This window comes from Kogia breviceps, chromosome 2 (assembly GCF_026419965.1).
Source record: "Kogia breviceps isolate mKogBre1 chromosome 2, mKogBre1 haplotype 1, whole genome shotgun sequence".
NCBI lineage: Eukaryota > Metazoa > Chordata > Mammalia > Artiodactyla > Physeteridae > Kogia > Kogia breviceps.
The window spans coordinates 28,881,755-28,894,956 of NC_081311.1; the positions used below are offsets into that span (position 1 = coordinate 28,881,755).

General features: G+C 37.8%; 1 protein-coding gene across 1 annotated transcript in view; it reads right to left on the minus strand.

Moving 5' to 3' along the window:
* ABCC2 (ATP binding cassette subfamily C member 2) overlaps positions 1-13,202 on the minus strand; it is a 69,943-nt gene that overhangs the window by 27,597 nt on the left and 29,144 nt on the right. Inside the window, exon 17 of the mRNA XM_059054687.2 lies at positions 11,266-11,442. Coding sequence (XP_058910670.1) covers positions 11,266-11,442 — 177 coding nt within the window. The remainder of the gene's footprint in view (positions 1-11,265; positions 11,443-13,202) is intronic.

A 13,202-nucleotide genomic window follows, 5' to 3' on the forward strand; every position in this document is an offset into this window, starting at 1 on the left:
GGACCTAGAAGAAATAAAGAAGAAGGAACGATAAGCAACACAATAAATGAAATGAAAAATACTCTAAATAGGATCAATAGCAGAATAACTGAGGCAGAAGGACGGATAAGTGACCTGGAAGCTAAAATAGTGGAAATACCTACTGCAGAGCAGAATAAAGAAAAAAGAATTAAAAGAACTGAGGACAGTCTCAGAGACCTCTGGGACAACATTAAACGCACCAACATTCGAATTATAGGGGTCCCAGAAGAAGAGAAAAAGAAAGTGACTGAGAAAATATTTCAAGAGATTATAGTGGAAAACTTCCCTAATATAGGAAAGGAAATAGTCAATCAAGTCCAGGAAGCACAGAGAGTCCCATACAGGATAAACCCAAGGATAAACACACCAAGACACATAATAATCAAACTGTCAAAAATTAAATACAAAGAAAACATATTAAAAGCAGCAAGGGAAAAACAACAAATAACACACAAGGGAATCCCCATAAGGTTAACATCTGATCTTTCAGCAGAAACTCTACAAGCCAGAAGGGAGTGGCAGGACATATTTAAAGTGATGAAGGAAAAAACCCTACAACCAAGATTACTCTACCCAGCAAGGATCTCATTCAGCTTTGATGGAGAAATTAAAACCTTTACAGAGAAGCAAAAGCTGAGAGTTCAGCACCACCAAACCAGCCCTACAACAAATGCTAAAGGAACTTCTCTAGGCAAGAAACACAAGAGAAGGAAAAGACCTACAAGAACAACCCGAAACAATTAAGTAAATGGTAATAGGAACATACATATTGATAATTACCTTAAATGTAAATGGATTAAATTCTCCCACCAAAAGACACAGACTGGCTGAATGGATACAAAAACAAGACCCATATATATGCTGTCTACAAGAGACCAACTTCAGACCTAGGGACACATACAGACTGAAAGTAAGGGGATGGAAAAAGATATTCCATGCAAATGGAAATCAGAAGAAAGCTGGAGTAGCAATTCTCATATCAGACAAAATAGACTTTAAAATAAAAACTATTACAAGAGACAAAGAAGGACACTACATAATGATCAAGGGAACAATCCACGAAGAAGATACAACAATTGTAAATATTTATGCACCCAACATAGGAGCACCTCAATACATAAGGCAAATACTAACAGCCATAAAAGGGGAAATTGACAGTTACACAATCATAGTAGGGGACTTTAACACACCACTTTCACCAATGGACAGATCATCCAAAATGAAAATAAATAAGGAAACACAAGCTTTAAATGATACATTACACAAGATGGACTTAATTGATATTTATAGGACATTCCATCCAAAAACAACAGAATACACATTTTTCTCAAGTGCTCATGGAACATTCTTCAGGATCGATCATATCTTGGGTCACAAATCTAGCCTTGGTAAACTTAAGAAAATTGAAATCGTATCAAGTATCTTTTCTGACCACAATGCTATGAGACTAGATATCAATTACAGGAAAAGATCTGTAAAAAATACAATCACATGGAGGCTAAACAATACACTACTTAATAACGAAGTGATCACTGAAGAAATCAAAGAGAAAATCAAAAAATACTTAGAAACAAATGACAATGGAGACACGACGACCCAAAACCTATGGGATACAGCAAAAGCAGTTCTAAGAGGGAAGTTTATAGCAATACAATCATACCTTAAGAAACAGGAAACATCTCGAATAAACAACCTAACTTTGCACTTAAAGCAATTAGAGAAAGAAGAACAAAAACCCCCCCAAATTTAGCAGAAGGAAAGAAATCATAAAGATCAGATCAGAAATAAATGAAAAAGAAGTGAAGTAAACAATAGCAAAGATCAATAAAACTAAAAGCTGGTTCTTTGAGAAGATAAATAAAATTGATAAACCATTAGCCAGACTCATCAAGAATAAAAGGGAGAAGACTCAAATCAATAGAATTTGAAATGAAAAAGGAGATGTGACAACTGATACTGCAAAAATACAAATGATTATTAGAGATTACTACAAGCAACTGTATGCCAATAAAATGGACAACCTGGAAGAAGTGGACAAATTCTTAGAAATCCACAAGCTGCCGAGACTGAACCAGGAAGAAATAGAAAATATGAACAGACCAATCACAAGCACTGAAATTGAAACTGATTAAAAATCTTCCAACAAACAAAAGCCCAGGACCAGATGGCTTCACAGGTGAATTCTATCAAACATTTAGAGAAGAGCTAACACCTATCCTTCTCAAACTCTTCTAAAAGATAGCAGAGGGAGGAACACTCCCCAACTCATTCTACAAGGCCACCATCACCTTGATACCAAAACCAGACAAAGACGTCACAAAGAAAGAAAACTACAGGCCAATATCACTGATGAACACAGATGCAAAAATCCTCAACAAAATATTAGCAAACAGAATCCAACAGCACATTAAAAGGATCATAAACCATGATCAAGTGGGGTTTATTCCAGGAATGCAAGGATTCTTCAATATACAGAAATCAATCAACGTGATAAACCATATCAACAAACTGAAGGAGAAAAACCATATGTTCTCAATAGATGTAGAAAAAGCTTTCGACAAAATTCAACACCCATTTATGATAAAAACCTTCCAGAAAGTAGGCATAGAGGGAACTTTCCTCAACATAATAAAGGCCATATATGACAAACCCACAGCCAGCATCGTTCTCAATGGTGAAAAACTGAAACCATTTCCACTAAGATCAGGAACAAGACAAGGTTGCCCACTCTCACCACTCTTATTCAATATCGTTTTGGAAGTTCTAGCCACAGCAATCAGAGAAAAAAACAAATAAAAGGAATCCAAATAGGAAAAGAAGAAGTAAAGCTGTCACTGTTTGCAGATGACATGATACTATACATAGAGAACCCTAAGGATGCTACCAGAAAACTACTAGAGCTAATCAATGAATTTGGTAAAGTAGCAGGATACAAAATTAATGCACAGAAATCTCTGGCATTCTTATACACTAATGATGAAAAATCTGAGAGTGAAATTAAGAAAATACTCCCATTTAACATTGCAACAAAAAGAATAAAATATCTAGGAATAAACCTACCTAAGGAGACAAAAGACTTGTATGCAGAAAACTATAAGACACTGATGAAAGAAATTAAAGATGATACAAATAGGTGGAGAGATATACCATGTTCTTGGATTGGCAGAATCAACATTGTGAAAATGACTCTACTACCCAAAGCAATCTACAGATTCAATGCGATCCCTATCAAATTACCACTGGCATTTTTTACAGAACTAGAACAAAAAATTTCACAATTTGTATGGAAACACAAAAGACCCCGAATAGCCAAAGCAATCTTGAGAACGAAACATGGAGCTGGAGGAATCAGGCTCCCTGACTTCAACTATACTACAAGGCTACAGTAATCAAGACAGTATGGTACTGGAACAAAAACAGAAATATAGATCAATGGAACAGGATAGAAAGCCCAGAGGTAAACCCACACACGTATGGTCACCCTTTGATAAAGGAGGGAAGGATATACAGTGGAGAAAAGACAGCCTCTTCAATAAGTGGTGCTGGGAAAACTGGACAGCTACGTGTAAAAGTATGAAATTAGAACACTCCCTAACACCACACACAAAAATAAACTCCAAATGGGTTAAAGACCTAAATGTAAGGCCAGACACTATCAAACTCTTAGAGGAAAACATAGGCAGAACACTCTATGACATAAATCACAGCAAGATCCTTTGTGACCCATCTCCTAGAGAAATGGAAATAAAAACAAAAACAAACAAATGGGACCTAATGAAACTTAAAAGCTTTTGCACAGCAAAGGATACCATGAACAAGACCAAAAGACAACCCTCAGAATGGGAGAAGATATTTTCAAACAAAGCAACTGACAAAGGATTAATCTCCAACATTTACAAGCAGCTCATGCAGCTCAATATCAAAAAAAACAACCCAAACCAAAAATGGGCAGAAGAATTAAATAGACATTTCTCCAAAGAAGATATACACATCGCCAACAAACACATGAAAGAATGCTCAACATCATTAATCATTAGAGAAATGCAAATCAAAACTACAATGAGATATCATCTCACACCGGTCAGATTGGCCATCATCAAAAAATCTGGAAACAATAAATGCTGGAGAGGGTGTGGAGAAAAGGGAACCCTCTTGCACTGTTGGTGGGAATGTAAATTGATACAGCCACTATGGAGAACAGTATGGGAGTTCCTTAAAAATCTAAAAATAGAACTACCATACGACCCAGCAATCCCACTACTGGGCATATACTCTGAGAAAACCATAACTCAAAAAGAGTCATGTACCAAAATGTTCATTGCAGCTCTATTTACGATAGCCAGGACATGGAAGCAACCTAAGTGTCCATCAACAGATGAATGGATAAAGAAGATGTGGCACAAATATACAATGGACTATTACTCAGCCATAAAAAGAAATGAAACTGAGTTATTTGTAATGAGGTGGATAGACCTGGAGTCTGTCATACAGAGTGAAGTAAGTCAGAAGGAGAAAAACAAATACCATATACTAACATATATATGGACTCTAAGGAAAAAAAAATGTCATGAAGAGATTAGTGGTAGGACGGGAATAAAACACAGACCTACTAGAGCATGGACTTGAGGATATGGGGAGGGAGAAGGGTAAGCTGTGACAAAGTGAGAGAGTGGCATGGACATATATACACTACCAAACGTAAAATAGATAGCTAGTGGAAAGTAGCCGCATAGCACAGGGAGATCAGCTAGGTGGACTGTGACCACCTGGGGGTATGGGGATAGGGAGGGTAGGAGGGAGGGAGATGCAAGAGGGAAGAGATATGGGAACATATGTATATGTATAACTGATTCACTTTGTTGTAAAGGAAAAACTAACACACTATTGTAAAACAGTTATACTCCAATAAAGATGTTTAAAAAATAAATAAATAAAATAAAAATAAAGTGATGAAAGGGAAAAACTTACAACCAATATTACTCTACCTGGCAAGGATCACATTCAGATTCGACAGAGAAATTAAAACATTTACAGACAAGCAAAAGCTAAGAGAATTCAACACCACCAAACCAGCTCTACAACAAATGCTAAAGGAACTTCTCTAGGCAAGAAACACAAGAGAAGGAAAAGACCTACAACAACAAACCCAAAACAATTAAGTAAATGGTAATAGAAACATATATATCGATAACTACCTTAAATGTAAATGGATTAAATGCTCCAACCAAAAGTCAGAGACTGGCTGAATGGATACAAAACCAAGACCCACATATATGCTGTCTACAAGAGACCCACTTCAGACCTAGGGACACATACAGACGGAAAGTGAGGTGATGACCATATTCACTGCAGCACTATTTACAATAACCAGGACATGGAAGCAACCTAAGTGTCCATCGACAAACGAATGGATAAAGAAGATGTGGCACATATATACAGTGGAATACTAATCAGCCATAAAAAGAAACGAAATTGGGTTATTTGTAGTGAGGTGGATGGACCTAGAGTCTCTCATACAGAGTGAAGTAAGTCAGAAAGAGAAAAACAAATACCATATGCTAACACATATATATGGAATCTAAAAAAAAATGGTTCTGAAGAACCTAGGGGCAGGAAAGAAAGACGCAGACATAGAGAATGGACTTGAGGACACAGGGAGGGGGAAGGGTAAGATGGGATGAAGTGAGAGAGTGTCATGGACATATATACACTACCAAATGTAAAATCGATAGCTAGTGGAAAGCAGCCACATAGCACAAGGAGATCAGCTTGGTGCTTTGTGACTACCTAGAGAGATGGGATAGGGAAGGTGGGAGGGAGATGCAAGAGGAAGGAGATACGGGGATATATGTATATGTATAGCTGATTCACTTTGTTATAAAGCAGAAATTAACACACCATTGTAAAGCAATTATACTCCAATAAAGATGTTAACAAAAAAAAAGTGAGGGGATGGAAAAAGATATTCCATGAAAATGTAAATCAAAAGAAAGCTGGAGTAGCAATTCTCATATCAGACAAATAGACTTTAAAATAAAGACTATTACAAGAGACAAAGAAGGACACTACATAATGATCAAGGGATCAATCCAAGAAGAAGGTATAACAATTGTAAATATTTATGCACCCAACATAGGAGCACCTCAATACATAAGGCAAATGCTAACAACGATAAAATGGGAAATCAACAGTAACACAATCATAGTAGGGGACTTTAACACCCCACTTTCACCAATGGACAGATCATCCAACATGAAAATAAGGAAGGAAACACAAGCTTTAAATGATACATTAAACAAGATTGACTTAATTGATATTTATAGGACTTTCCATCCAAAAACAACAGAATACACTTTCTTCTCAAGTGCTCATGGAACATTCTCCAGGATAGATCATATCTTGGGTCACAAATCAAGCCTTGGTAAATTTAAGAAAATTCAAATCGCATCAATTCTCTTTTCTGACCACAGCACTATGAGACTAGATATCAATTACAGGAAAAAATCTGTAAAAATACAAACACATGGAGGCTAAACAATACACTACTAAATAACCAAGAGATCACTGAAGAAATCAAAGGGAAATTTAAAAATACTTAGAAACAAATGACAATGAAAACACGATGACTCAAAACCTATGGGATGCAGCAAGAGCAGTTCTAAGAGGGAAGTTTATAGCCATACAATCCTACCTCAAGAAACAAGAAACATCTCAAATATACAACCTAACCTTATACCTAAAGCAATTAGGGAAAGAAGAACAAAAAAACCCCAAAGTTAGCAGAAGGAAAGAAATCATAAAGATCAGATCAGAAATAAATGAAAAAGCAATGAAGGAAACAATAGCAAAGATCAATAAAACTAAAAGCTGGTTCTTTGAGAAGATAAACAAAACTGATAAACCATTAGCCAGATTCATCAAGAAAAAAACGGAGAAGACTCAAATCAATAGAATCAAAAATGAAAAAGGAGAAGTAACAACTGACACTGAAGAATCATGAGAAATTGCTACAAGCAACTATATGCCAATAAAATGGGCAATCTGGAAATGGACAAATTCTTAGAAAAGCACAACTTTCTGAGACTGAAACAGGAAGAAATAGAAAATATAAACAGACCAATCACAAGCACTGAAATAGAAACTGTTAATAAAAATCTTCCAACAAACAGAAGTCCAGGACCAGATGAATTAACAGGCAAATTCTATCAAACATTTAGAAAGGAGCTAACACCTATCCTTCTCAAACTCTTCCAAAATATAGCAGAGGGAGGAACACTCCCCAACTCATTCTACAAGGCCACCATCACCCTGATACCAAAACCAGACAAAGATGTCACAATTAAAGAAAACTACAGTCCAATGTCACTGATGAACACAGATGCGAAAATCCTCAACAAAATACTAGCAAACAGAATCCAGCAGCACATTAAAAGGATCATACATCATGATCAAGTGGGGTTTATACCAGGAATGCAAGGATTCTTCAATATACAGAAATCAATCAACGTGATAAACCATATCAACAAACTGAAGGAGAAAAGCCATATGATCATCTCAATAGATGTAGAAAAAGCTTTCGACAAAATTCAACACCCATTTATGATAAAAAACCCTCCAGAAAGTAGGCATAGAGGGAACTTTCCTCAACATAATAAAGGCCATATATGACAAACCCACAGCCAGCATCGTTCTCAATGGTGAAAAACTGAAACCATTTCCACTAAGATCAGGAACAAGACAAGGTTGCCCACTCTCACCACTCTTATTCAACATCGTTTTGGAAGTTTCAGCCACAGCAATCAGAGAAGAAAAAGAAATAAAAGGAATCCAAATAGGAAAAGAAGAAGTAAAGCTGTCACTGTTTACAGATGACAAGATACTGTACATAGAGAATCCTAAAGATGATACCAGAAAACTACTAGAGCTAATCAATGAATTTGGTAAAGTAGCAGGATACAAAATTAATGCACAGAAATCTCTGGCATTCTTATACACTAATGGTGAAAAATCTGAAAGAGAAATTAAGGAAACACTCCCATTTACCACTGCAACAAAAAGAATAAAATAGCTAGGAATAAACCTACTTAAGGAGACAAACGACCTGTATGCAGAAATCTATAAGACACTGATGAAAGAAATTAAAGATGATACAAACAGATGGAGAGATATACCTTGTTCTTGGATTGGCAGAATCAACATTGTAAAAATGACTCTACTACCCAAAGCAATCTACAGATTCAATGCAATCCTATCAAACTACCAATGGCATTTTTCACAAAATTAGAAGAAAAAATTTCACAATTTGTACAGAAACTCAAAAGACCCCAAATAGGCAAAGCAATCTTAAGAAAAATGGAGCTGGAAGAATCAGGTTTCCTGACTTCAAACTATACTACAAAGCTACAGTAATCAAGACCGTATGGTACTGGCACAAAAACAGAAATACAGATCAATGGAAGAGGACAGAAAGCCCAGAGATAAACCCACACACATATGGTCACCTTATCTTTGATAAAGGAAGCAAGAACATACCATGGAGAAAAGATAGCCTCTTCAATAAGTGGTGCTGGGAAAACTGAACAGCTACATGTAAAAGAATGAAATTAGAGCACTCCTAACACCATACACAAAAATAAACTCAAAATGGGTTAAAGACCTAAATGTAAGGCCAGACACTATAAAACTCTTAGAGGAAAACATAGGAAGAACACTCTATGACATAAAGCAAGATCCTTTTTGACCCACCTCCTAGAGAAATGGAAATAAAAACAAAAATAAACAAATGGGACCTAATGAAACTTAAAAGCTTTTGCACAGCAAAGGAAACTATAAAAAAGACGAAAAGACAAGCCTCTGAATGGGAGAAGATATTTTCAAACAAAGCAACTGACAAAGGATTAATCTCCAACATTTACAAGCAGCTCATGTAGCTCAATATCAAAAAAATAACCCAAACCAAAAATGGGCAGAAGACCTAAATAGACATTTCTCCAAAGAAGATATACAGATTGCTAACAAACACATGAAAGAATGCTCAACATCAATCATTAGAGAAATGCAAATCAAAACTGCAATGAGGTATCACCTCACACCAGTCAGAATGGCCATCATCAAAAAATCTAGAAACAATAAATGCTGGAGAGGGTGTGGAGAAAAGGGAACCCTCTTGCACTGTTGGTGGGAATGTAAATTGATACAGCCACTATGAAGAACAGTATGGAGGTTTCTTAAAAACTAAAAATAGAACTACTGTACAACCCAGCAATCCCACTACTGGGCATATACCCTGAGAACACTAATTCAAAAAGAATCATGTACCACAATGTTCATTGCAGCTCTATTTGCAATAGCTAGGACATGGAAGCAACCTAAATGTCCATCGACAGATGAATGGATAATGAAGATGTGGCACAATATATACAATGGAATATTACTCAGCCATAAAAAATGAAATTGAGTTACTTGTAGTGAGGTGGATGGACCTAGCGTCTGTCATACAGAGTGAAGTAACTCAGAAAGAGAAAAACAAATACCGTATGGTAACACATATATATGGAATCTAAACTAAATGGTTGTGAAGAATGTAGGGGCAGGATAGGAATAAAGACACAGACATAGAGAATGAACTTGAGGACACGGGGAGGGGGAAGGTAAGCTGGGACGAAGTTAGAGAGTGGTATGGACATATATAGACTACCAAATGTAAAACAGATAGCTAGTGGGAAGCAGCCACATCAGCTCAGTGCTTTGTGACCACGTAGAGGGCTGGGATAGGGAGGGTGGGAGGGAGATGCACGAGGGAGGAGATATGGGGATATATGTATGTATAGCTGATTCACTTTGTTATAAAGCAGAAAGTAACACACCAGTGTAAAGGAAGTATACTGCAATAAAGATGTTAAAAGAAAAAAAAGTCTCTATTGCAATGCAGGGGACACCAGTTCGATCCCTGGTTGGGGAACTAATATCCCACATGCTGCGGGGCAACTAAGCCCACGTGCCACAACTAAAGAGCCCATGTGCCGCAATTACAGAGCTCATATGCTCTGGAGCCCATGCGCCACAACTAGAGAGAAGGCCAGACATGCACCACAACAAAGCGAAGAGCCCATGAACCACAACAAAAGATCACGCATGCCACAACTAACACCCAACACAGCCAATAAATAAATAAATATTTTAAAATAATAATAATTTTTAAAAATTCCCTGAAAGCCATTGAGGAGTTTGGGTGTTTTGAGCATGAGCTGACCATTCTTCTTACTGGGCCCTGCAGTAAATACTGTACTTTCCTTCACCACAACCCAACATCAGTAGATTGGCTGTGCTGTGTGGTGGGCAGCCAGACCCAAGTTCAGTTCAGTAACACAAGTTCCTTTATACAAATAAATATCTTTGATTCAAATAAATAACTTTAAGCCCAATAATTAAAAGCCTGGCCAACTTACCATTTTATATCATATAATTTACTTAATTTGTTGTTGTTGTTGCTTCTTCCCCATGAGAATGTAGAGCTATATCAGGGTAGATTTTCTGTTTGTGGATGTAACTCCAGCACTTAAAATAGTGTGTGGCACATAGTAGGTACTCAATAAAAATATGCTGAATTAATGAACAAAGTCATTCTAGAGCTATATCTTCACTAGCCTTGTAACATCTCAAGATCTTTCCCAAAAAAACTGCTATATTCATGTTTAGTAATGGGGAAAGAGTATAAAAACATCCAAAATATGTAGTAATCAGCGTTTTCTAAACAAATTATGCTATCTATATTCATATAATTCAAAACAGTCATTAAAAATTAATTTTTAAGAAAGGCATTTGACAACATGAGAAAATAATATACTCTGAATTTCTATGTGTTCAAAGCAGATTATTAGAACCGTACTCTGGCCCTCACTGGTATACAGAAGTAGAGTCAGGACAACTAGGCTGTGGTCTGCCTCTGGCCCTCCACCTGTGAGGTCAAATTTGGGTCAGCTGCTTCTTAGTTAACCTCTCAGGTCCTAGCCTTGTCATCTCTCCTTTAGATTACACAGTTCGTATATTTGCTTCTAGGTACAAAATTTTAAATTTCTGAGTTATTTGCACAAAATATTGTGCAAACTCATGTTTTCTGGTGTTTGTTCCAGGCTTGACCATCAAAATTGATCAACTATTTTACTGTCATGTACTTCTTCACCACCCTTACTCTTTTCCTTCACTATTTCTTCACCCTTCAAGGCCCCTTGGTGTCCCAAGTACCTTCTCTCCAATCTCAGCCAGGTCTCCCCCAGGCAGCACTTCCAAGTCGGGGAAGAGGGCACAGGCCTCCAGAACTTGCTGGTATTTCTTTTCATCCAACTCCAACCCAAAAAGGATGTTGTCCTTTATGGTGCCGTTCTGGATCCAGGACTGCTGCGGGACATAGGCCACAGTGCCCTAGGATGGGAAGGGTCAGACCATATGACAGTTTTGTACATCTGGAAAATGCAGTGTTGAAGGAGGGGGTGGCAGGAGTTGGGAGGAACAAATGGAATGTAGATTTTTTAAAAATGTATGTCAGGCTGACTGAGCAATTGATATTTATAAAGGTGCATGTATTTATTGCACCATCCAGGGAGAAAGATTCAATATCTTATGCATCTTTTTTTTGTGTGTGTGTGTGGTACGCGGGCCTCACTGTTGTGGCCTCTCCCGTTGTGGAGCACAGGCTCCGGACGCACAGGCTCAGCGGCCATGGTTCACGGGCCCAGCCGCTCCGCGGCATGTGGGATCTTCCCAGAGTGAGGCACGAACCCGTGTCCTCTGCATCGGCAGGTGGATTCTCAACCACTGTGCCACCAGGGAAGCCCCTTATGCATCATTTAAAGTCTCCTTTTTTGGACTATCACTCTCTAGCCATGATCTAAAAAATGGAGGATGACTGCACATGCTGCTTCTAGAACAGAGTTTTAGTCAGACCCCAGAGAGTTTACTAGGACCAACAGAGGGCCAACACTGATGGGGGAATGGTATAGAAAACATCTTAGGAATCAAGAACTAAGAGATTGAAATTTGGGTGCCAGGCTGATGCACGAAACAGATCGTGTCAAGTGAGAGATGGAGCCTGATAAATGCCTGTGTTTGAGGACAAACCCAGTTATGAGTTAGCAAGAAAAAGCTTCCTGAAAGGAGTTAGTAGGCAGAGTTAAATCTGTAGAGTCTGCTCTGCCATACTGCATGTTTATTTAATGCAAATTATCTCATTAGTAATCAGTAAATCAGGTAATAATGTCAGTATAATGTGGAAGAAGTGTTGGTTCTTAAAATTTTTCCAAGCATGTCACTGTAAAGCAATTAGGGGCAAGCTTTCTTATAATTAAGAATAAAGGCTTAGCAATATATGAAGATCTTAAGAAAAGCTAAAAATCTATAGACGTGCCTCTTTTTGGTGCAAGAAGTGGCTGGGTAAATGATTCCAAATACCTGTAATTTCCCCTAAATTTAGCTCTCTGGGGAAGCTGAGAGTGCTGATGGAGATGCCATGGGAACATTTCCTCTCTATTTAAAAAAATTATAATTGACGACATCTATACTCTATGTCATGTTTTTGTACTGGAAGCAAGTGCCCTCAAACACTCAGCTCTCAAAGGAAGAGGTGAGAGACCCAGAACTAATTGTGAAGCTGGTTTTAATTGTCAGTGGAGATTTTACAGCGCTACTGTTTTTATTGTTAGTGCTGTTGTTTTTGTTGCTACCCTGTTTACAAAGTTACATATGTGGTTTTTTTTTTTTTTTTTTTTTTTTTTTTTCTTTTTTTGCGGTACACGGGCCTCTCACTGTTGTGGCCTCTCCCGCTGCGGAGCACAGGCTCCGGACACGCAGGCTCAGCGGCCATGGCTCACGGGCCCAGCCGCTCCGCGGCATGTGGGATCTTCCCAGACCGGGGAACGAACCTGTGTCCCCTGCATCGGCAGGCGGACTCTCAACCACTGCGCCACCAGGGAAGCCCCTACATATGTTTTTAATGATCTGTTCCAACTCTTTCCCCCCAGGTCCTATTATTTTTATTGTACAGTTTCACAGAACGTGAGGTTTTCAGAAACACAGATATAGTAGAATTACCTATACTTTGATAGAAGACATCTCTATTCAACAGTTTTCAAACTTTAGTATGCATATGAGAATCACCTGGGGAGCTCATTAAAAATGCAGGTTTT